The sequence below is a fragment of the Caenorhabditis remanei genome, chromosome X (genome assembly GCF_010183535.1).
Source record: "Caenorhabditis remanei strain PX506 chromosome X, whole genome shotgun sequence".
Classification (NCBI taxonomy): Eukaryota; Metazoa; Nematoda; class Chromadorea; order Rhabditida; family Rhabditidae; genus Caenorhabditis; species Caenorhabditis remanei.
The window spans coordinates 13,046,636-13,071,564 of record NC_071333.1 but is presented as its reverse complement, the minus strand read 5'-3'; the positions used below and the strand labels follow the sequence as shown (position 1 = coordinate 13,071,564).

The following is a 24,929-nucleotide window of genomic DNA, read 5'->3' as shown; positions in this document are numbered from 1 at the left end:
CTTAAATATTTCACTCATAAATTTTATCAATTCCACTTTTTCTCCCCCCTACCTCTATCTTGTAAGCTTTTTCGTACATTACATGCTCACTAATCGGATAGCGCAGAAGGCGAGCATGCAAAGGAGAGTACGTGTCATCGGAGGAGAGAAAGTTTTATGCGGGTTGTCTGTAATTCATTGTTATCTGATGGAAGACGTGGTACTGTTCGAGAGGAAATGAGAAAAATGGGAAAGTAAAAAGAGAAAAGGAAAGCATGACATAAAAAGCACAAAGTTGAAAAGGGTGTAAAAACGATGATATGGGCCGACCGAATCTCATGTAAGAATGATTTATGATGAAAAGTGATTGTGCAAAGGGCCTAAGAACGTCAATCCGTTCAGACTGAAAATAATAAGAGCAGAATGTGAACTCAATACATTTTTTAGAGAATGAACTGTTTATAGTTTGTAATAATATTCCGAACTCTGTACTGACCCTGAAACTGTTTTCAACAGGATTGTCAGCTACACAATTTGAAGCATATGTATAACTTTGAACCCTGTTCCAAAACTCATTTTCATAAATTCAGAAGTTTCGGACATCATTCGCTCAGTCTTGTTAAACTGATTCATTCTATTTTTGACATTATCTGAATTTGACGATTGGGTGATTATAAGGAAGATGAGTCATTTGAACTGAACTACTGATTGATTTCTCGTATCTTCATTTCTGGAGAAAAATAATAATTTGGATTGGACCATAATGTGAACCGCATACCGTAACAGTTTAAAGTTAAATACTATTTAAGGAGGACAACAATAACAAGTTCTCCTTTGTGTCCGTTCAAATGTCTCTCACAAATCATTTTAACATTTCCGTCAGAAGACACTTTTAAGGCCATACGTTTTTCTTTTTCTCTTCAGTCTGTGTCAAAGTTTGCCCAATTAAACTGCTACGACCTTTATTTTTGATTGGCGAATGCGGCGAGAAGATGCAACCACTTTTTCCTTTTTCTCCGTCGACCCATTGCAAGTACCAAATGCGTGTCGTTATTACCGAATCAACCCTGAACTAGTTCATGCTGAAATTCTTGGTTACTTTTTCTTCTGCTGTCATTCCAAAAGTATTCTTTTCGGGCGGAGTGACCGTCTGACGACAGAATAATGTTATTTGTAAGCATACTGATAATATCGCAGTTCTCTGCATACCTGACGCAACCTGACTTTTTTGAACGTCCACCAGGTAGGAATTTCAAAACTAAAAAACATGAGCTAACACTTCCTGGAAAGTCATATGATTCTTACTTTACATTTTTTTGACTGACTCTTGGAATGTATTGGGAGTTAAACTGTTTAAGTAAAGGAAGTAGTTATCATGAACTATGATTCAAACGTTTTCCGGTTTGCAGATTGGTTTTTTCCAGGCCCGCCGCCGCCCAGACCATGGGGACCGCCGCCTCCATGGCACCGGTAAGAGTTTCTTATCAAAAAAAGGAAGTGCAAAGCAAAAACAAGTACATGCAAACATTTTAATAGCAGAAATAGACGTATCACATGACAAAAAATATATCATTAAAACCACCATCCCAAAAAAAACTTCCATTTCAGTCACAGGGGACCACCTCCATTCGGTCCACCACCTCCTTGGGATAGACCTCCCCCACCATGGCGACGTCCTCCGTGGCACCGAAGACCTCCATGGGTAGCCTGATATGAAGAGTAACTGTTACTCAGAAAATATGAATTCAGGATTTCCCACCGCCACCGCCTCCTCCGCCACCGCCAGAGCCTCAACAAGATCAACCACAAGTGATGTTCAGTCAGGATATTGACAAGGCTAGTCAATTTATTCATTTTTGTAGTTTAAGAACCGTGTGTTCAGGTTGTGAATAGTGTCAACCAGAACACCGCAGCATTCCAAAGGCCTGGAGAGAGTTATGATAAAGTCATCCAGCTAATGAGTTCATACTTCAATAGAAAATCTGGATCACAATACGATATGAATACAGTAATCCCATCAAGTGGAATAACTAATAACGAAATCACTGCAAATAGCAAGATAGCAACCATCATGTTTGAAAGCGATATGGTAATAGTATACCGTGTTCATGCTGCTTGCATAATCTTGATTTCCAGGCTCTAACAGTTGCACAAATGAACAAAGTCGCTCAAAACGGGTTTCGCGTGAAAAGAAAAATGAATCTTAATGGAACGACGTGGTCCAGAAATATTCCTTATCGGTTTTTAGATACTGATGGTAATCCAACTTATGTTATACAAATGCTATAATGTTATAATTTCAGCAAACTGGCAAACGCAAATTACAAATGCTTTAAGATATTATGAAAGAAACAGTTGCATTCGATTCTCTCTGAATGGGGCAGGCACGGATTATATTGTTTTTAATCAAGGAGAAGGGTAAGATCACCCTGAATGAGGCTTTCTTTCTGAATGGTGCTATCTTCAGTTGCTATTCGAGTGTTGGCAAACTTGGTGGAGCTCAAGAAATTTCAATTGGGTATGGATGTGAAACAGTGAGTTTTTTTTCAAAATAAGAAGGGAAGTTTTTCCCAGTTCTTATGTTCTTGTTCAGCTTGGAATCATCACTCATGAAGTTGGTCATGCCTTGGGATTCTGGCACGAACAAGCTCGACCGGAAAGGGATTCTTATGTTCGGTACGTTTTCCACATTTTTTACTGTCCATGATGTGATACAGAATCAATCGTCAAAACGCAATAATTGGGTTAGAAGGGCAATTTGATAAACGATCTTGGTCCGAAGTGAATGAATATAGTCTACCGTACGATTATGGGTCTGTTATGCATTACGGCCCAAAAGTGAGTTTGGTGTTCTGTAATTTTCAATTTAAAATTAGTTTCCAGTCATTTTCAAAATCTTCTACTTTGAATACCGTAGAACCAACTGACGCCGCGTTTATTAATACTATAGGAAATCGACTGGAACCTTCATTTTTAGATCTCAAATTGTTGAACACTGCTTTTTGTTCAAGTAAGTTCCATTATATCTCATGTTGAAATTCATTTTTTCTAGATGTATGTACAAATAGAATCAATTGCCAGCATGGCGGATACCCGGATCCCAACAACTGCTGGCAGTGCAAATGCCCCACAGGTCTGGAAGGCACTTATTGCGAACGGTTGCAAACTTCAAGTATGTTTTTCATGTAAGAATTCCTAACAATAGTAGTATTCAGATTGTGGAGTGGAGTTGCCACGTGCTGACTTCACATGGAGAAATATTTCATATTCTGGATCCTCTGACTGTTATTGGAGAATTGTTGCGGTATGAAACCTATTCCTCTATAAAACAGTATTCAAGTTGTTTTGTTTCAGGCAAATGGAGGTAACGTCAGGTTTGAAATAACATATGTTATGTACCGATGTTCTCCTGTCTGTGAAGAGTTTGTAGAGGTAACTTTCAACTTTTTTCATCACATTTCAGAAATAAAAACAGAAATACCAATTTAGATAAAAGCAGAATACACCCATGAAGCCACAGGCTATCGGCAATGTTGCAGAGCAGTTCTAGGGGAAAGAATCAGTAAAAGCAATAGTGTTTTGATTATTTCCAAAGCTTCACAAAACTCCCAATTTGTCTTACGATACAGAGCAGGTGAATTGAAAATATATAACCGATTTCAATTTTTGAAGTCATGGAATTTTAGATGGAAATGCGCCAACACCCAGACCCTTACCAGTGACTGCTGCAGCGCCAAGAAGTAACGGATACGTAAATGGTAAAGACTGTTGACAAAATGTTTTGTAGGTTATTCACTCCAGTGGTCGGGTTGGACAGGATGCTCTGAGAACTGTGGCTCATGTGGTACCCAGTATAGAACAAGGTGTACTAGCACAACGGATTGCTCGTGAGTAGTAATTTAAATATCATTTAATTCAAATAAATATGATTTCAGAAGACCTCGTCGACAAACCAGAGTCTGTAACACCCAACCATGTGCTCAAGGAACAACAAGAGGAAAACGAAGTGTATTGGAAACACAAAGTAGAAAAAATTATAGTTTATTAGAAAATCTGAAATGTTTCTTATTTCAGTATTTCATCGCAACAAACGATATGGTGAATGGTGCTGTGCTCACTTTGTTCTTTCGAGAGGAAATTGTGTTCCTGTGCGAAATGGATAAATAATTGTACATTTATGATAGAAATCGTTTTCTGTGAAAACTATGAATGAAGCTACTACTTACTTGTTGTATGAAGTTTGAATCATCATGTTAATGACCTTCAGAAATCTGTCTAAGGATATGCAAACAAAAACGAAGACTATAGTTTGATGTATACTGTAGAAGTGTGAGTCATAATAAACAACTAATAGAAAAAAAAACAGAACAGCTATGCATTGAAGAAAACTTGAAAAACAGCAACAAAAACATTTGTATGCAAAAGTACGATTTGATAAAATTTGAATATTAGACTTCCATATGTTTAAAGGTTTTATAGTTATACGTAATTTTCGAACAATCTTGAATCTTCAGAAAATATTGTTCTTAATTGAATTTGAAATAAATTTCTATTTCCTATTTTTCTTAATAACCTTTGCTATAGAACTGGCATGCTAACAAACTATAATTCTCTATCTGGCCTCAATGTCAACCTCTGGATTCAACCTTCAACTCTCCGTTTTTCACAATTGTCTCTTGCTACTTGAAACATTCAGAACACATTATGAAACAATATCCAAAAGCTTCCAAAGGTCACCTAACCATCTTGAAACTCCGAAAACTAAAAAAAACTGGTTACACGTGTGAATGAAGCAGTATAAATATCCATGTGGGTGGTCGGATTCTATACCAACAGATTCTTCTCCTTTTTCACTTACTCATTTTCCCTTGTTTGCGCAATATGAGTGCTATTGCAGTTACAGTATTACTAGTGAGTTTCTCAATTACTTATTTCTCTCATATTGTGGTTTCTTAGATTGGGTTGAGTTGCGTTTATGCACAATACCCATTTGGTAGAGGCTGTGGAGGATGTCCGACTCCAATGTGCCAACCAAGAATGCCTTGTGCTGCCCCTATGCCGATGCCAATGCCTATGCCAGTCTGCCCACCACCTCCACCGTGCCCTGCTCAGTAAGCTTTACTCGAATGAATATTATTCTGCAGTCCAACAATTCCAGATTCTGTCCACCACCACCAATCTGTCCACCTCCGCCACCACCACCCATGCCATGCCCGCCACCACCTCCACCAATGCCTCGACCAAGTTGTGGATGTATGCAACAACGTCCATCATTCTACCCATCCTATGTACCGCAATACTACCAACCAATGTTCCAACAACCGATGCCAATGCCAACTGCTGGAGGTTGTGGAGGAGGATCCGTTATGCCAGCAGTCAGAATTCCTGCGCAGGTTACACCTCAATCAATTTGAATTTTTGTACAGCAGGTTTTCAGAACGATTGCTGTTGTGGATGTTCTTCTCCATGCAAATACAAAAGTGTGAGACGTGCTGCATTTGCCGCAAAGACTGTGGATCCATCTTGCAATAGTTCAGAACTGAAAAACATCATTCTTGATGTAAGTGAACACTCGAATACAATCTGTCAAACTACTCTGTTCTTTTCCAGAATATCATCGAAGACGCAAGTGAATCCAAGAGGAATATTCAGAAGATCGCAGAGGAGACATTAGGTCATGAAGTGAATGTCATTTGTGGAACAGGAGAATTCAGTTATATCGCTCATACCGATACATTCTGTCAAGCGTTTAAAGAAAATGTTACTTGTTACGCATTCAAACCCTTGTAATAATATTTTTACTTTTCTTATCTTTTGTCTGTATCTAATTGTATTCATTTTTCACATTTTCAATAAACTTGATAATCTTTAACTTTTTCTCAAAACAACAAACAAACGAATTATACGAGAATTGGTTGTTGAGTGAAATTTACGTATAATATAAACACACTCACTTTTTTTTCAATGTAACACTATTATTACCATTGCAAACAAACAACTTACGTTGCATTTTGGCGGTCAAACATTCTAGAACAAATCACGTGACTGTTTCGCAATTTGCATTTCATGGTTATCATTTTACTATCTATCTTTTCTCCGTTTTCTCCTAACTCAATGCTAGTATCTGTCAGATTGATATTCGGATACAGTTCCAATATCTCTGCATGACGTCATTATTGTCATCATCTTATCTTCCTTGATTAGATCTCTGAGACCTTATAAAAACTATCTTGTCTTTACATGTGCTGTCAGTTTTCTCGGCTATCTTTATTAGGGTCGTCTCGTAGCATCGTATCGACCTTGGCCTGTGCGAATACGACTCCTTTCCCTGTAGTTGTCTGACGGCCTCCTTTCTTCCCACAGTCTTTTTTGTTTCAACGCCGCATTTGTGTATCGGTTTGGAGACTGCGTAGACTGTTGTCTCTTTTACTCATTAACGCGCACACAGTTGTTTTCGTTTTTGCAGAACTATGAAGTCCTTCATTTCCGTGGCTCCTGACTCTGATTTCCCCATTCAAAACTTGCCATATGGAGTTTTCTCCATTGGAGCAGAGGTTTGTTTTTTTCTTTCTTATTTTTCTAATTTCCGGTTAAATTTTTAAAATGCAATTTGAATATTCAGGGAACTCGTCACATTGGAGTAGCTATTGGAGATCAAATTCTCAATTTGGCTGAAGTCGCCACACTTTTCGATGGACCAGAATTGAAGTCACATCAAGATGTTTTTAGACAGACCACTCTCAACGCATTTATGTCACTTCCACGTCCAGCTTGGTTGGAGGCTCGTACTAAGATCCAACAGTTGCTCAGTGATAATTGTGGAATTTTGAGAGACGATGCTACTCTCAGGTAAGAATAGAAGAATTCATACAGAAGCAAAACGAGGACAATTTTTTTCAGAAAGCGCGCCTTCCTAGCTCAAGCCGATGCCACCATGCACTTGCCTGCTCAAATTGGAGACTACACGGACTTCTACTCCTCCATCCACCATGCCACCAATGTTGGAATCATGTTCCGTGGAAAAGAAAACGCTTTAATGCCAAACTGGAAGTGGCTTCCAGTCGGATACCACGGAAGAGCCTCCTCGGTTGTAGTGTCTGGAACCGATTTGAAGAGACCACTCGGGCAAACTAAAGCTCCAGAAGGTGAGAGGAATTTACATTTTTTAAATAAGGAAATGACGTTTTCAGCTGACGTTCCATCTTTCGGCCCATCAAAATTAATGGATTTTGAACTCGAAATGGCATTCTTCGTAGGAGGACCAGAAAACAAATTGGGAACTCGCGTACCAATTGAGAAAGCTGAGGATCGCATTTTCGGAGTTGTTTTGATGAACGATTGGAGTGGTAAGGAGCCAAAATATACAGTGCGCGTCATAAAGATAGGACACCCCTTAAAATTTGTCGTTCTGAAACATCCTGAATAGTTATCAAAAATCGGTGAGTGCAGTTTGATTCAGCGTCCCTAAAAACCCTGCAAGACAACTGACCGTTTAGATTGAGCAACCTTGAGCTGCTCTGTACTCAAAAGTCACTTTTGAGGCCGCGTCATAAAGATAGGACACCCCCAAAAAAGCAGTACTTTGCGAGTCTTTTTCCTAAAAAATGTGGAATTTTTTGATCGGAAATTGCTTAAAATGCTCTAATTAGTCCTATTTTGAATGTTTTCACAAAAATTATTCCTAGAAAACTTGTTTTAAAAAATTCGATTTTTAGACTTTTTAGTGATTTTTTTACTTTTTCGAGTTTCATCATTGAATTATATGGAAACACCAATAAATTTCCGATATTTCTGTATCCGAAATAACAAATCGTACCTTGAAAATTATTATTTTCAACTTTGAAATGTCTTCAAAGTGATTGATATCACTTTTCATGATAAAATTCGAAAAAAGTGAAAAATAATTGGAAAATTGGAAAATCGCATTTTTACGAGTTTTTTCGAACAAGCTTCTAGGAATAATTTTTGTGAAAACGTTCAAAATAGGACTAATTAGAGCATTTGAAGCAATTTCCGATCAAAAAATTGCACATTTTCTAAGAAAAAGACTCGCAAAGTACTGCTTTTTGTGGGTGTCCTATCTTTATGACGCGGCCTCAAAAGTGACTTTTGAGCACAGAGCTGCTCAAGGTTGCTCAATCCAAACGATCCGTTGTCTCCCAGGGTTTTTAGGGACGCTGAATCGATATGCACTCACCGATTTTTGATAACTATTCAGGATGTTTCAGAACGACAAATTTTAAGGGGTGTCCTATCTTTATGACGCGCACTGTATAGAATATGAAGAGAAACCTGCCTGAAACTTCTTTTCTGATTGAGTGCCTGCTAAAATCATAAAACACAAAAAAAGTGTTAATAATTTAAATCAATACAATATTTTTCAGCTCGCGACATCCAAGCCTGGGAGTACGTGCCACTCGGACCATTCCTTGCCAAATCTTTCTCCACAACTATCTCCCCATGGATTGTGTCTATTGAGGCTCTTCGCCCATACTTTGTCAAGAATCCAACACAAGATCCAACTCCACCAGAATATCTCCGCCATGACGACCCATTCACTCTTGACATCAACTTGGCTGTTACTATCCGCCCAGAAGGAGACACTGTGGATCATGTCGTTTGCAAGACTAACTTCAAGGTAAGAGTTTCCGTTAATTTTTATGAAATCAAGTGTTAACTTCAAAATGTTTCAGCACTTGTACTGGACTCTGAAGCAACAACTCGCTCACCATACTGTCAACGGATGCAATCTTCGTGCTGGAGATCTTTTGGGATCAGGAACTGTTTCTGGGCCAGAAGAAGGAGCATACGGATCTATGCTTGAGTTGTCGTGGCGCGGAGCCAAAGAAATTCCAGTTGGAAACGAAGTTCGCAAGTTCTTGAAGGACGGTGACGAGGTCAATCTCTCCGGTGTTTGTGACAAGAATGGTGTGAGAATTGGCTTTGGACAGTGCCGTGGAAAACTTCGCCCAGCCGATATCTAAGTCATCATTCGAGGTTACGAATACTTTTTCTGCTTTTGTTTCTTTCTCTTCCTTATTAGTTGTATCTCGTCGAATAAAGTTTTGAAGCACACAAAAAGTGATGAAAATGGAAGTGTGCAGTGCCTAAAATGATAGGGCGTATGTCACGATTTTTCGGTTTTTACGTTATCAGTTGGAAGAAAAACCGCATAAATAGAAGAGTGGATGCCTTTGAAATCATTCCAAATTCAAGGATGATGAAGGCTATCCTCTTCCTGGCATTTGTTGCCACCACATCGGCTTTCAGGCTCCCATTCCAAGTTGCCCCTGCAGTCACCAACATTACTAAAGGTATTTTCATATAAAATACGAACCACTGGGTTATTTAGACAAACCGAATATTATTAAATTGTTTTATCCAGTGAATGTTTTTGGTTTGTGTTTCCAACTTCTTACTTTTTTTTCAGGAGGACAAACTTTGGAGCAAACGGGAACGTATTTCGTTGCCAATTTAACTCTTGGAACACCAGGACAACTCTTCACCGTTGTCATTGACACCAAGACTTCCGATATCGTTATTCCAGATGTCAGCTGCAGTAAGTTATTCGCAGTTTTCAGATTCTTTTATATAAAACAGTTTTCCGTCACAAACACTCTTAAGATCTTGTACAAAATCAGCAAATGATGACAGTTTTTGTCAGCTTTTGCTGACAATTTAGCCGTTTTAAACAGTGGGTTTAGATGAGAATATATTCTTTTTTTGTTATCGGTTAACGACTGTCACAAAAAGTGCATTGAGAATAAAAGTGGCAAATGTGATAACAGTTTATTGCCTTGTTTTTCAAACTAGAGTTTTTCAGGTTCTGGTTTCAACTGTTATAACAAGAGAAGATTCAACCAAAACAATTCCTCTTCTTACTATGCTTATGGACAACAATATACTTACAAGAACAACCTTGGAACCTTCAAGGGATTCGTCGGAAAGGATACTGCTGTTGTAAGTCACTGCCTAATTAATATGAATTCAAGATTTCAAGTTCAATAGCTTTAGATCGGAGACCGTGCCACCGACTTGATCACTATCCCAGGTGTTAAAATCTTGCAAGCCACAGACATTGGAATTGGAATCGAAGGGCTTAACGCTGACGGAATTTTGGGATTGGCTCAAACTGGCGCATCTCAAATTGGTGGAAACTCTCCATTCGTTCAAGGAGTTCAAATGGGAGATATCTCTGGAACATTCTTCTCCATCTGGCTCGAGCACTTCAACCAGACCGATGATCTCGGAACTCACGGAGTTATCTACTACGGAGGATTTGATCCAGTCCACTGCGCACCAAACCCATCATACGTGCCTATGTCATCTGGATACTTATATCAACTCACCATGAACAGCTTCAAGTCTGCTGGAAAGTCAGCCACCAACTCTAACACCAAGATGAATCAAGTTGTTCTTGATACAACCACTGCTCAAATCATTCTTCCAACAACTTACGTCAGCCAGATCCTTGACTCCATCGGTATCAACATCAACACTGTTACCGTATTCCCACCAATTGTTCCATGCGACACCAAAGTCACTCTTACATTTGGATTTGTTTCTGGTTTGTTCACACACTAAAAAAAGCTAAAAACCATTATTTTGTTTCCAGGGACTTCCATTACAATCACTGAAAGAGATCTTGTCGTTAGTTTCTTCGGAACCTGCAGACTTCAAGTTGTGCCAAGTGTTACTGGAGAGTAAGTTAGCATCTAGTTTTTCTAAAAAAACAAATTATTCTTTCAGTGCTATTTTCGGTATTCCACTCTACCGTGGACGTTGCACCTACTTCGATCCCATCATGCAACGCATCGGTTTCACTCCAGCCCTTCTTCAAGATTAGTGTGAATACTTGTAATGAAATAAAGATTTTTCTGATTGTATTTCTAATATTGGAGTTGCAGACTAGAACTACAGGCTTAATTTCTGAAACTATCAGCAAAAAAATTCCACGCAGGTTGTCGGCAAAAAGAACCGTGTCACATCACCCGGATTTTCCGGTTCTATTCGGTTTTTCAGTACTTATTGCTTTTTTTTGTATAAATAAGCAAGAAACATACTAATCGAGATATTCTCCTTACCACTGTAACGTGGTTTTTTGAAAAATATGAAAACAGCTTTCTTTAAAGAAAAGATTACAACTTACATGGAATGTACTTTGATTGCCCCCCCTAAAGTGCCGATTTTTTTTGCTCATTCGATGAGTTTTGCGAAGGATATATGAGCCATAACGGGTTTTCCTGTGACGTGACCTGGTTTTTGAGAAATTGAGATTTTTCGAAAAAAAAATTTTTTTTCGAAATTTTTGAAAAATCATATTTTTTCTCTGTCTAGAAGTGTTATTGAAAAAAAGGGTTTATGACATAATTGTAGCAAATTTCAAGTGCTTTAAGAATTGAAATTGAATTTGTTCAAAAAAAATTTTTTTGAGTGTGAAATTTTTAAAAAACTGACACCAACTCAAATTTTCGAAAATTTCAAACCGTTCTAAAAAAATTTAACGGGATTATTCATTTTTTTCCCGTTAAGGGTAAAAAGTGCAAAAGATGTACATTATTGTTGTGCAAAAAAATTAGGGGGGTACCCCCCATTTACGAGAGAAATTTTGATTTGAATGCATTTTTCAGTATACAAAAAGGGCCTGTAAGATAAGAGGTCAGAATTCCATCAAGACATCTATTTCAAAAAAACCTAAAAGAAATTTTGTATTTTGATGATGCATTGTTGATTTTCTAATAGTTACCGTGCCGTCTTGTCGACTTTCCTTTTCACAAAATTTCTTCAAAAATCATTAATTTTCAATATTTTGAAACTTCAAACACTCATAACTTCTTCAAAACTGTGAGCAAAGAGTTGAAATTTTGGGAAAAAAATTTTAAACGTGTTCTTTTACGAAAAAATTAGTATTGGTCTGTTTTTTTGACAAAAAAGTTTTTTCGATTTTTCATAAGGGGGGACCACATGAAATTTCGGTTAGAAATGAGAAAAAAAAATTTTTCCCAAAAACGACCGAAAATTGTTTTCTGTTGCTTTGAAGCTTAAATCATCTTTTGAAAACAGTTTTGGGTCGTTTTTGGGAAAAAATTTTTTTTCTCATTTCTAACCGAAATTTCATGTGGTCCCCCCTTATGAAAAATCGAAAAAACTTTTTTGTCAAAAAAACAGACCAATACTAATTTTTTCGAACAAGAACACGTTTAAAATTTTTTTCCCAAAATTTCAACTCTTTGCTCACAGTTTTGAAGAAGTTATGAGTGTTTGAAGTTTCAAAATATTGAAAATTAATGATTTTTGAAGAAATTTTGTGAAAAGGAAAGTTGACAAGACGGCACGGTAACTATTAGAAAATCAACAATGCATCATCAAAATACAAAATTTCTTTTAGGTTTTTTTGAAATAGATGTCTTGATGGAATTCTGACCTCTTATCTTACAGGCCCTTTTTGTATACTGAAAAATGCATTCAAATCAAAATTTCTCTCGTAAATGGGGGGTACCCCCCTAATTTTTTTGCACAACAATAATGTACATCTTTTGCACTTTTTACCCTTAACGGGAAAAAAATGAATAATCCCGTTCAATTTTTTTAGAACGGTTTGAAATTTTCGAAAATTTGAGTTGGTGTCAGTTTTTTGAAAATTTCACACTCAAAAAAATTTTTTTTGAACAAATTCAATTTCAATTCTTAAAGCACTTGAAATTTGCTACAATTATGTCATAAACCCTTTTTTTCAATAACACTTCTAGACAGAGAAAAAATATGATTTTTCAAAAATTTCGAAAAAAAAATTTTTTTTCGAAAAATCTCAATTTCTCAAAAACCAGGTCACGTCACAGGAAAACCCGTTATGGCTCATATATCCTTCGCAAAACTCATCGAATGAGCAAAAAAAATCGGCACTTTAGGGGGGGCAATCAAAGTACATTCCATGTTAGCTGATACACAGCTATACAATTTTAAATTTTGCAAATATTCAGACCTGATACATCAAATTACGCGTTTTTGTATGTCGGTTATATTTTTTAACATATTGAATATCACAAAAACTGTAATGTTGTACGAATCTTAACCTCACCATTGGATTGCATATTCAGTCAAAATAAACGAAACGAAAAAACACGAGCATTCACTATTTGTGTGTGCCTAAATTGCGCAATTCCGGTTTAGCATTCTCTATGGTTCGGTGAGAATCGAGAAACTTTCATTACTTCTTTTCCAACTTTAATGCCTTCATACATTGTAAAGATGATGAAAAACTTGAAGAAGAAAATATATTGTCGGTTTCAGGTGAGGTAGTCATTATTTTTTACATTATTCGTTCTTTTTTCCAGGGACTGAAACTTGAACAGGAGAAAACAATCGTCGAAGCGGTACTCAGAATCCTTTTTCTTTATCTTGCCCGAAACCCAATTTACATTACAATTCTGACCGGAATTTTCCTGCTTCATATCATTTATCAAATTCTGATGTTTCCATCATCATCATGGAGTAATCGAACATTACTTTTCGGTTAGTTTACACACAAAATGATTACCAATGCAAACGCAATATGATTTTCGTAGCTGAACCGTCATTCTCATCAGACTAATTTTTGAAAACCGCGTGGAAAATGATAATTCTAGACTTTGACCTTATCATCGAGCACGTGAAACTTTCCCTTTTGCAGGTATTTCCTCAATTTCCTTGTCTTCATGCTTTTCCATGACCACAGTGACAAAAAATGAACTCTCCAGATTTTTCGATTCACCAATGGACATGAGGAATAGTAGAGCGTCCCTTCTAAGGTTACTGTTCTGACCAAGAATCAACAACTGAAACATGAACAAAAAAGAGTCTTCCATATCAATTTCAGAACATCAGTTGTTACGCTCCAAGCACTTTTCGGCCTTGCACTTGTGCTGCTATCAATTCAATTACACTTCAACAAATACTATTCACCGTACGATATTGTTCTGGTCATTCTTTGCATCGCAATTACAATCAGACTTGTCGTAGTTCTTGTTATCTGGACAAACTGCGTCTATCGAATCGGAGAAAAGTTGGGAGAACTCAGAAAATTCCTCGAGAAGTGTAATGGAAGGACAGAGTATGAGCATTTGGCGTTAAAAATGAAGGTGATTTATTAACAACAGTAAGCGATAAATCAACGCTCTTATCACATAAAAAGTTGTTTTCGAGTTTTCGGTTTTAAGGTTTAATCTTTAGATAATATCTTCTTCCGGTGAACTGCATAAAAGAAAACAAGTAGTATTATTTCAATTATTAAGTCAAGTTCAAAATGATAACAAAACTTTATATGTATAAGACATAAAGTAATCATACTCTTAACAGACTATATAGTTTTTACATTTTCAGACTTCTAAAAATCTAATTTTGGAATATAATCTGTAAATTTATAGGATATCACGGTGTGCCTCGAATTACTCAACAGAAAAGTGTCCATAATTCTATTGCTGGGGTTAGCAATGATAACATATTGTCTGATTCTTGTGCTGAAAAAACTGACGTCTGTAACTATTTTTTCGTTTGTCGCTTCCTTGTTTATCCTGCTGTTCCTGGTTTGTTCATATGCGAACATTGAGGTATACTTGGTTAGGTTTCTATCAATATACTGAAACTTACATTTTTAGTTGAAAAAGCTGAAATACGCTTCTTTACGACTGTTTGATTTGCAATTTATCACTCCTGCAATGAACTCGCTGGTAGGAGAGAGAGCGCATTTTAACGACTGATAACTTTTGCAATTACAGGTCAACTACTTTTGGATGTCTCGGAAAATTGAGGAACTTCCGGCACTTGAAGTCAAGTTTTTATTTGAAACTACGTTTTCCAATGCGATCAAAATTGTTTTCTATTGTTTTGTGGTGTTTATCAGTTTTGAGCATTGCATTTCTTCCGCTTTACAGTGTAAAAGTTTTTAACATTAATAAATCAACTTCATTAATTGCTGTCTGTTTCTTCTGTCTTACCATCAACATCACAACTCGTTTCCTGCCTGAAGAGCAAAAGAACCGAGGAATGGGAAAAAGTACAATACCGTTGTCGTCATAAAATTATAGTCTTTGGGCGGAGCCCGCACACATTTTGAAGAGGAGACATGGGGAGGTGATAAGACTGGAGCTCATTCTCATTCGGACGCTAACCGAAAACTCGGTAATGCTCCGATCACTGGGCATCGTTTGCCTATTAGGCGCTGCTCTAGGGGCTCCGTCGCAGTTTGCTTCTAAATCTGACGATCTCGTAAATAATCTTCCCGGACTCACATTCACTCCAAACTTCAAGCAGTACTCCGGTTATCTTGATGGATCTCAAGGAAATCATCTTCATTACTGGCAAGTTCAAGTTTTGAATATGTTTTTGGTTTTAGAAAACATGAAGGTTATCTTTTATAGGTGTTGCAATAGTTTCAAGGAAGATAAGAATTTGATATATGAGTTTGAAAAACTTTCATCATTAGTTGTTTTTTTACAAAAGTTCGGAACTGATATCATGATTAACCCATTTTCAAGTATAACGTGTTTTTTTCCTCTTGTCAACTTCTTTAAAAAGTTATTGAATGTACTTTTTAATTATTTTTTTATCGAATTTTTTGTTCGACGTACTGAGCTAATTGAGTCTCTAAGAATATGATGGTTTCTGATTACTAATTTCTGTTCTTTGAATTAATTCTTTCACTGAATTTCTGTTTTTTTTGTGAATCCAATTCAGGAATACAAAAGCTTCTGATTGCAATATTTATGTTTCTCCTTTGTTACTACTTCCTTGTTTTCCAGTTGTATTCTTGAATGATTGTACATTAAAATTGTACAACATAAGCCTGAAAAGATCATGTCCATTTATTTTCATGGACTCCAAGTATAGCAAATTGGTAACGATTATCTGTAGTAAGAATGCAATAATCATTTAAGTCACAATGATGATAACAGACTAAAAGCGTCGCACTGAAAAAGGACATTAAATTTTGACAAATGGGTTATCAAATTATTAAAAGATTAATGAATTATCATGCATTTCGTCAGAAATACGTTTTCTGATGTAGTGGAAGACTAATGGAAAATCATATATCACTTTGAGTGATAATAAATCGTGTCCTAAAACTATTTCAATCATTGTTCAGGTTAGTCGAAGCTCAAACAAACCCAACAACTGCTCCAATTGTTCTTTGGCTCAATGGAGGACCAGGATGCTCTTCTCTTCTTGGACTTCTTACTGAGAACGGACCATACAGAATAAATCAGGACAATGCTACCGTCATTGAAAACGTAAACTCCTGGAACAAAGCTGCCAATATCTTATTCTTGGAATCTCCGAGAGATGTCGGATTCTCTTACAGAGACAGTTCAGCTACTCCAGATCTTCTGTACAACGACAACAAAACTGCCACAGACAATGCTCTTGCACTCATTCAATTCTTCCAAAGATTCCCAGAATACCAAGGAAGAGACTTCTACATCACTGGAGAATCCTACGGAGGAGTCTACGTTCCAACTCTTACAAAACTTGTTGTGCAGATGATTCAGAACAACACCACTCCTTACATCAACCTCAAAGGATTCGCAGTCGGAAATGGAGCTTTGAGTCGCAAACAACTCACAAACTCTGGAATCGACCTTCTCTACTACAGAGGAATGTTGGGTACTAAGTAAGTGTCCTATCCAAAATTATGCTGCCTCTGTCCTCCTAAGGCTGAGATCAATAATTTCCGCAACCTCGTTTTTGTTGCTTGAGAAAAAAGAAGGGGTCATACGGAGATGTTGTCTCTTTTTTCCCCGCAAAGCATGCTGGTGTATAGAGACATCGCCCAGGTCCGCAAAAACCGGTGGTGTACGTCCTGGTCCGCAAACACCGCAGATATAAATTCAAATAAAATATATTTTTTCTTCTTTTAGACAATGGGAAGATCTCCGCTTTTGCTGCCCGGACACTCCACAAGGACCACTCGTGGATTGCGACTTTTCCAAGGTAATTTTTAAAGCATAAATTCAGTTGAAACAAAATTATATCTCATTTCAGTTCGTTGTCTTCGACAATTACGGCAATCCAGCGCCTCGCAATGACACAAATGATCATCAAATCATTTCCTGTGGGCAGATGGTTGTGAATCTCGGTCTGAACTCTATCTGGGAAACATAGTACGTTGAAAAATATGAATAAATGGTATTAATTCCATTATTATAGCAATGATGTCTATAATTCGTATCAAGACTGCTACAACTTCGACTCATCTGTGTTTGGAGGTGCTGAAGAGAGACATGCCAAGGTTCATCAAAAGACCATGAGAAGAATAATGAGAAGTGCTCTTTCTACCACCGGAGCTAACTCTGCTTACCAATTGTTCAGCACTGGATTTAACCCATTCATCGACCAAGGAGTGAGTTATCTTTCACAGTTCAATTCTCACTGACATTTTCAGTCCCTCGTCAACAAAATGTCTACCGATGCTCTCGGATCTTTCCCATGCTACAATGGAGATGCTACCATTGCTTGGCTCGGTCGCAAAGATGTCCGCGATGCTCTTCACATCCCAACTTTTGTTCAAGCTTGGCAAGACTGCAGTGACGACATCAATGAGAAGTACTACATTCAACAAAACCCAGATATGACTCCAGTTTTCCAATTCCTTGTTGACTCTGGATACCCACTCAAGGTTTTGATCTACAACGGAGATGTCGATTTTGCTTGCAACTATTTGGGAGATCAATGGTTTATTGAGAACTTGGCTAACAATGCCTACAAGATGACATTGACACAGACACGTCAACAATGGAACTACACTCGTGCTGGAACAGGAAACACCTACAAACCAACGCTTGCTGGATATCTTAAGTCATGGAACATCAACAAGTTCAGCATCGACCTGTTGACTGTCAAGGGAGCAGGACATTTGGTCCCAATGGACAGGCCAGGTCCAGCCCTTCAACTGTTCCACAATTATTTGTATAGCACCAATGGATACAGCAATCAAGTGCCGTATGATGTTACTCCAGCACCACTTCTTCCACAATTCGCAGCTCCTCCACAAAAGACATGTAAGTTTTGTAGTTAGACGACGCAGACAACGAGATTTTTGAGTTGATCACAAAATTTTATCAGTCGTTTTGCGGCGGCATGACAAAAAAGGTGCTATCGCAACATTTTTCTTGTACTTCTTCTTTTTCACTTTCACAGAAAGGTTTTATCGGTGATGGTTTGCCAATGGAAGGATGAAGCAAACTCTTATCTGGTTCTAACCCTATTTGAGATGAAAAAGAGTGTAAAACGTCATCTTTGATGGAAGCATAAAGCAAAAAATGCAGGAACAGGGACAATACTATATTTATAAATCATTCGAGCATTTCAGGGACTCGTAAACAAGCTGACAGAGTTTGGAACCTTCCAGGAATTACATACGGATTGAACTTCAAGCAATACTCTGGATATCTCAATGGAGTCACCGGAAACTACCTTCACTACTGGTTCGTCGAGTCCCAAGAAAACCCAACCACCGATCCACTTGTCTTGTGGCTCACTGGAGGACCAGGATGCTCTGGACTCATGGCAATGCTCACTGAACTCGGACCATTCCATCCAAATCCTGATGGCAAGACACTCTTTGAGAATGTCTATTCATGGAACAAGGCTGCTAACATTATTTTCTTGGAATCACCAAGAGGAGTCGGATTCTCAGTTCAAGATCCAAGCCTGAACAATGACACTATCTGGGACGATCAGAGAGTGAGAAAATTGCCTGAAAAAATATTATTGACTGTTGATATTTCAGACCGCCACCGATACCTACCTCGCCCTCAAGGATTTTTTGACTGTCTACCCAGAATACATCAATCGTCCATTCTTCGTCACTGGAGAATCATATGGTGGAGTCTACGTTCCAACTATCACTTCTCTTCTCATTGACAAAATTCAGGTATTTTGATAGAGATTTGACTGAAGGCTGATCTTTTAAATTTTCAGTCTGGAGACTTTCCACAATTGAATTTAGTTGGTATGTCTATTGGAAACGGAGAATTGTCTGCAATTCAACAATTCAACTCGGCTATCATGATGAGCTACTTCCACGGTCTTTTCAGCAAGGAGTAAGCTGAAAAATGATATGAAAATAAGATAATCAAAATAATTTTCAGTGACTTCGATTCCCTCCAACAGTGCTGCAACCAAACCAAGACTAGCTCTCAATGGTTTGAATACTGCAATTTCGCCCAATACATCCATCTCGGGCCGGACGGAACTGCGATTCCAAACGACGGCTCTTTCTGTGCCAACAAGGTTGCTGATCTCGGACAACAAAGATTCTGGAACAGTTTGAACGACGTCTACAACATTTACCAAGATTGTTATGAAGATTCTACGAGAGCTTTCGGATCAAGAATGACCATCAACCAGAAAAAGAAATACATGAAAGGATTCGTCGACCAAGGAGTAAGAAAATTTCTGGGAAAATGAATATAAATCTTGAATTTTCAGGCTAAAATCTCCACTTCTTCCACTGACAACCAAGGAGGACTTGCATGCTACGGAACCGCCCAAGCAGCCAGCTGGATCAACCTTCCCGATGTTCGCAGCGCTCTTCATGTGTCTTCTGCAGCTGGAACTTGGTCTGCTTGCAAGTGAGTTGACAGGAATTCACAACTAATTCTTAATCTGCAATTTTTCAGCGATACCATCAACGGTCTCTACGTTCAACAACACAATGACACTACCTCCGTCTTCCAACACATTCTCGATACCAAGTACCCACTCCGTGTCCTCATCTACAACGGAGACGTTGACCAAGCTTGCAACTACTTGGGAGATCAATGGTTCATTGAGGCATTCGCTTTGAAAAATCAACTACCAGTCACCAAACAACGCGCTGATTGGAGATACATGACAGCAATTGCTGGATATGCCAAGAAGTTCGATAACAACGCCGGATTCTCCATTGACCTTATCACGGTGAAAGGAGCAGGACACTTGGTACCAACTGATCGTCCAGGACCAGCCCTCCAAATGATTGCCAACTTCTTCCGTAACCAAGATTACAGCAACCCAACAGTGATTGATTCTAGCCTCCATCCATTAAAACAGACTTATGTTGTCGCTGAAAAGCTTGCTGCTTCTCTTAATCGCTCTACCACTGGAATCAGTTTCAACGGAAATCGAGTTCATACAAAGGTTCACAAAGTGGGCCGTGCCAACAAGTTCATGAAGACTGGAGAACAAGAATCTGTCAAGAAATCAGCCGAATTCGACGCTCCACCACCACCACCATCGCAGTCAAAGGCTCAAGATGAGGTTACCAACCTTCCTGGATTGACTTTCACTCCAAACTTCAAACAATACTCTGGATACTTAAATGCTTCTGCTGGAAACTATCTTCACTACTGGCTCGTCGAATCTCAACTCAATGCCACAACTGATCCACTCATTCTTTGGCTCAACGGAGGACCAGGATGCTCTTCAATCGGAGGATTCTTGGAGGAACTCGGACCATTCCATGTGAATGCAGATGGAAAGACACTCTTCGAAAACACGTTTTCCTGGAACAAGGCTGGAAACGTTCTGTTCCTTGAGGCACCAAGAGATGTTGGTTACTCCTTCCGTAGTAACGAATATCCCGCTGACACCATGTATAATGACACTTACGTAAGTGACTAGCCTATTGATATTTTAAATCATGAAAACTATTTGCAGACCGCATCCGACACTGTCTTGGCTTTGGCTAACTTCTTCAACAAGTTCCCAGAGTACCAAAACCGTCCATTCTACATCACCGGAGAATCATACGGTGGAGTCTACGTTCCAACTCTCACACGAGCACTGATCAATGCTATCCAAGCTGGTACCATCAACAAAGTCAACCTTGTCGGAGTCGCCATAGGAAACGGTGAACTCTCTGGAATCCAACAAATCAACTCGGCTGTCTCACTTCTCTACTTCAGAGGAGAACACGATAAATCGTAAGAATATTTTCAATACAATTTGTGGAATCCCGATAACTTTTGTTTTCAGTGACTGGGATGCCATTTCCAAGTGCTGTGACACTTCTGTTCCACAAGCATACTGCGACTATACCCAATACATCAACATTGATACATCTGGAAATGTCTCTCCAAAACTCAACGACGGATCTCTTGCTGCTCAATGTGGAGCTCTTGTCACTCAACAAGGTTTCCTCGATGTTTGGACTACTGAGTTAGTTACATTATGGCATTCCAACCAAAAATATAACATTTTAGCAACGATGTGTACAATACTTTTGCTGATTGCTACTCTACTCCACCTGCTGCAGACTCCAAGTTGTCTGAATTAGCTAGTGGAATTCGTAGAGTTCAAAACAGACGATCAAAGAGGTCTGCTGATGTTTCTCCATTCTTGCCATCCACGTTGTTCGTTGACCAAGCGGTTTGTTCATGGCAGGATGCTAGCTGGCTGATTTTAATGAGTTACTTTTCAGAAGAAAATCAACTACCAATCTACTGATGCCAATGGAGGATTCACATGCTTCTCTGGAGATAGTTCTGAAGCATACATGAATCTCCCAGAAGTTCGTGCCGCTCTCCACATCCCAACTTCTCTTCCATACTGGACCGACTGCAACTTGGTTATGAATGAGAACTACGTCCAACAACACAATGACACTACCTCTGTGTTCAACGACATCCTTGCCAGCGGATATCCATTAAGATTCTTGATCTACAACGGAGACGTTGATATGGCTTGCCAATTCCTCGGAGACCAATGGTTCATTGAGAAACTTGCAAAGGATAAGAACATGGCTGTGACTTCACAACACTCACCATGGAACTACACTCAAGGACAATTCTTGCCACGTGTCGGAGGATATTGGAAGCAGTTCACATACACTAATGCTCAAAAAGGTAACACGAAGGTTACCATTGATCAGCTCACTGTCAAGGGAGCCGGACACTTTGTGCCACAAGACCGTCCAGGACCAGCTCTTCAAATGATTTACAACTTTGTCAACAAATACGACTACAACAGAAACATGACTTTGGATTACTCCCGCAAACCTCTTCTCTCACAATATCAACCAGCTCCAGTTACTCTTTCACGCAGAATGGCTGACCACATCTTCGCCCTTCCGGGAGCAACATGGAATGTCAATTTCAACCAACACTCTGGATACCTCCAAGCCACCCCTGGAAACAAGCTCTTCTACTGGTTCGTTGAATCTCAATCCGGAAATGAGGGAGATCCAATTATTCTCTGGCTCCAAGGAGGACCAGGATGCGCTTCCACTGGAGGACTTCTTGGAGAAATCGGACCATTCTTTGTTAACCCAGATGGAGAAACACTTTTCGAGAACGTTTATTCATGGAACAAGGCTGCTCACCTTCTTATCATTGATTCTCCAAGAGGAGTTGGATTTTCTTATCAAGACAAAGATGTGAACAAAGACACCACATGGGATGATGACAAGACTGCACTCGATACCTACACTGCTCTTGAAGACTTCTTCGCCGCATACTCACCACACAAAAACAGCGAGTTGTACATCACTGGAGAGTCGTATGGTGGAGTTTACGTACCAACTTTGACGAGACTATTGATCCAGAAGATTCAGGTATTCAAATGCTTCATTATGACTTTATCCAATCATAAACTTATTTCAGGCCGGTCAATCTAACATCAAGCTTCGCGGTATGGCTGTCGGAAACGGTATGGTCAGCGCTGTGAATGATGTCAGAACTCTCCCAGATTTCCTCTATTTCCATGGAATCTACGACAAGCCGTAAGTTTACCATTACCCTCAAACTCTTGTAACGTGCCTTTCTATTCCAGACAATGGGAGAAACTTCGTGCATGCTGCCCATCCTCAGATGTCTCATACGACTGCAACTATGATTACTACATCACAATCGATTCCGGTGTCAATGTCAAGGCCAAGTCGTTCCCTAATAACCAGACACTCCAACAGTGCGCCTACCTTGTTGAGCAACTTTCATACGACAGAAACTGGAAGGCCATGTACGATCAATACAATCTCTACCAGGATTGCTACGTCACCCCAAGAAGCTCTGTCAGTCCATTCGAGGAGAAGGAGAAAGTTTCAAGAATCGATTTGGAGAGAAGATTGAAGTCTACAATTCCACAAGCTCTCCTTAAGGTTAGTTGCTCTTAGAATTGTGCTAATTTACAATTAAACAATTTCCAGACTAACCCGACTGATCCACTGTCAACTGATGCAACTGGAGGGTATTCATGCTGGAGTGACGCTGCTTCCTACAACTACTTAAGTTTGTCCCATGTTAGAGATGCTCTCCATATCCCAGATTCCGTTCAACGATGGAGTTTCTGCGTGTGAGTCGAACTATTTGAAGAAAAAAGGTTACCCATATCGCTTTTTGCAGGGATATCAACTACAGCAACTTGTACAACGACACCACCCAAGTCTTCACTGATATTCTCAACAGCGGATACAACTTGAAGTAGGTTTTCTAGTTGGAAATTAGTTTCCAAAGTTAATTTTTCAGCGTTCTTCTTTACAACGGAGATGTGGACTCAGTTTGTTCAATGTTTGAGGCTGGATCCATGGTCAACAACCTTGCAACCAATCAACAGTTTGTTTCCAACCAACCAAGAGGATCTTGGATGTATGGAGGTCAGATTGGAGGATATGTGCAGAAGTTCCAGAAGAACAATTTGACTATTGACCTGCTGACAGTCAAGGGTGCCGGACACATGTCCCCAACTGACCGTCCTGGACCAGTTCTCCAAATGATCAACAACTTTGTTCACGGACAACCAAACTATAACACCTCTATTGCAGTCAGCATGATCCGTCAACCACTTCTGGCTCAATACCTTGTGAGTTTATTGATTGGTGTAAAAACATAGCGAAAATTAAAATTGCAGTCTTGCTATTTATTATATTATTATTCTTACAGGAGCAAGGAACAGGACCATTAAACACCCAGGCGCCACCAACGAACCCAACGAACCCAACGAACCCAACGAACCCAACGAACCCAACGAACCCAACGAACCCAACCACCACAACGACAACAACCACAACTGTTGCTACCACTACCAAATCTTCTAAATATTTATCTGCTTCTTTCTCGGTGTTGATTGTCGCATTCGTCAAATTTTTATTGTAAATTAAGAAAATAGTGTTTTTTTTTGTAACTCAAGGTTCTCTCCTTTGAATCAAAACAATTTCTGATGTATTTTCAACTTCTTGAAGAATTTCTCTAATAAAAACTGTTAGATATATTTTTATAACTATTATGAAAATATGGGATCGCTTTATTTATTATTGAATGTCTTTTGTAAAACAGTATGCCCTTACATTAGTCAAATTTTGGCGAACTATGCCTAGGAAAAAGATAATTGCGGACATGACAAACATTGTTGCCTCTCACAAAATGCAGCTACTTAGAAACCGTATAAAGACGAGGTCGCTTTTGTGAATTTCCCAACGAACCCAACGTTTTCATCGTCACATCTAAATTTGAATCATGTAAGTTTTGAATTTTATTTTGAGTTCGTTAAGAACGTAATAGTTTTCAGGCACATCAAAGCTATTGTCTATAACAAAACAAGAAAGTACGCGGGGCACACTGTCGACCTCAACTTGGGAGACAATGCTACGGTTGCTGAGGTAAATTTATTGGTTTAGAAGTGAACTCACAAGTAATAAATTCAGGCGAAATCCAAAATTGAGGAGCTCACTACTGTGCCATCTCAAATTCAATGGATTGTTTTCGGAAGTAAAAAAAAATAAATAAAAATGTGAGAAAACTAATATGGATTCATATTTCAGCTACTCATCTTGAAGACTCAAAACCACTGCGCGAGTACGGAATCCGCGATGGGTACACTATCTACTCTACCCCAACCTACGTCGAGATTCAGGATATGCCAAATCTTTAAATTTTCTGATTAATAAATATGTTTCTAATTCTGAGCATTATGAACGAAACGAAATAAAGTTGACGCTTTGT

At 38.7% G+C, this 24,929-nt stretch overlaps 6 protein-coding genes across 6 annotated transcripts; all 6 read left to right on the top strand.

Moving 5' to 3' along the window:
- Positions 1 to 1,143: 1,143 nt before the first annotated feature.
- On the top strand, positions 1,144 to 4,142 carry GCK72_024590 (uncharacterized protein; the record flags this gene model as incomplete). Its single annotated transcript, XM_053735943.1, has 19 exons — positions 1,144 to 1,222; positions 1,389 to 1,449; positions 1,588 to 1,681; positions 1,729 to 1,815; positions 1,862 to 2,068; positions 2,116 to 2,236; positions 2,283 to 2,397; positions 2,447 to 2,513; positions 2,573 to 2,655; positions 2,775 to 2,817; positions 2,863 to 2,989; positions 3,032 to 3,151; positions 3,195 to 3,283; positions 3,334 to 3,411; positions 3,469 to 3,613; positions 3,666 to 3,719; positions 3,767 to 3,866; positions 3,915 to 4,003; positions 4,054 to 4,142. 19 exons carry the CDS (start codon positions 1,144 to 1,146, stop codon positions 4,140 to 4,142), a joined length of 1,848 nt encoding a protein of 615 aa, XP_053579509.1.
- Positions 4,143 to 4,860: 718 nt separating this feature from the next.
- On the top strand, positions 4,861 to 5,769 carry GCK72_024589 (uncharacterized protein; the record flags this gene model as incomplete). The annotated part of the gene is made up of 5 exons (XM_003117838.2): positions 4,861 to 4,890; positions 4,936 to 5,090; positions 5,138 to 5,372; positions 5,417 to 5,539; positions 5,590 to 5,769. 5 exons carry the CDS (start codon positions 4,861 to 4,863, stop codon positions 5,767 to 5,769), a joined length of 723 nt encoding a protein of 240 aa, XP_003117886.2.
- Positions 5,770 to 6,449: 680 nt separating this feature from the next.
- GCK72_024588 (uncharacterized protein) lies at positions 6,450 to 8,963 on the top strand (the record flags this gene model as incomplete). Its single annotated transcript, XM_053735942.1, has 6 exons — positions 6,450 to 6,533; positions 6,602 to 6,828; positions 6,880 to 7,124; positions 7,170 to 7,325; positions 8,364 to 8,617; positions 8,673 to 8,963. The coding sequence occupies 6 exons, from the start codon at positions 6,450 to 6,452 to the stop codon at positions 8,961 to 8,963; spliced, it is 1,257 nt and encodes a 418-aa protein (XP_053579508.1).
- Positions 8,964 to 9,196: 233 nt separating this feature from the next.
- GCK72_024587 (uncharacterized protein) lies at positions 9,197 to 10,825 on the top strand (the record flags this gene model as incomplete). Its single annotated transcript, XM_003118398.2, has 6 exons — positions 9,197 to 9,293; positions 9,410 to 9,538; positions 9,803 to 9,939; positions 9,994 to 10,546; positions 10,595 to 10,682; positions 10,729 to 10,825. 6 exons carry the CDS (start codon positions 9,197 to 9,199, stop codon positions 10,823 to 10,825), a joined length of 1,101 nt encoding a protein of 366 aa, XP_003118446.2.
- A 2,906-nt stretch (positions 10,826 to 13,731) lies between these two features.
- GCK72_024586 (uncharacterized protein) lies at positions 13,732 to 14,108 on the top strand (the record flags this gene model as incomplete). The annotated part of the gene is made up of 2 exons (XM_003117895.2): positions 13,732 to 13,766; positions 13,835 to 14,108. The coding sequence occupies 2 exons, from the start codon at positions 13,732 to 13,734 to the stop codon at positions 14,106 to 14,108; spliced, it is 309 nt and encodes a 102-aa protein (XP_003117943.2).
- Positions 14,109 to 15,138: 1,030 nt separating this feature from the next.
- On the top strand, positions 15,139 to 24,858 carry GCK72_024585 (uncharacterized protein; the record flags this gene model as incomplete). The annotated part of the gene is made up of 25 exons (XM_003117855.2): positions 15,139 to 15,314; positions 16,100 to 16,624; positions 16,872 to 16,944; positions 16,996 to 17,114; positions 17,161 to 17,353; positions 17,396 to 18,011; positions 18,323 to 18,696; positions 18,743 to 18,886; positions 18,934 to 19,055; positions 19,104 to 19,398; positions 19,444 to 19,586; positions 19,635 to 20,604; positions 20,653 to 20,918; positions 20,971 to 21,153; positions 21,198 to 21,363; positions 21,416 to 22,546; positions 22,596 to 22,714; positions 22,765 to 23,089; positions 23,138 to 23,283; positions 23,334 to 23,411; positions 23,457 to 23,790; positions 23,871 to 24,079; positions 24,496 to 24,586; positions 24,632 to 24,695; positions 24,749 to 24,858. The coding sequence occupies 25 exons, from the start codon at positions 15,139 to 15,141 to the stop codon at positions 24,856 to 24,858; spliced, it is 6,972 nt and encodes a 2,323-aa protein (XP_003117903.2).
- Between the last annotated feature and the right edge of the window lie 71 nt (positions 24,859 to 24,929).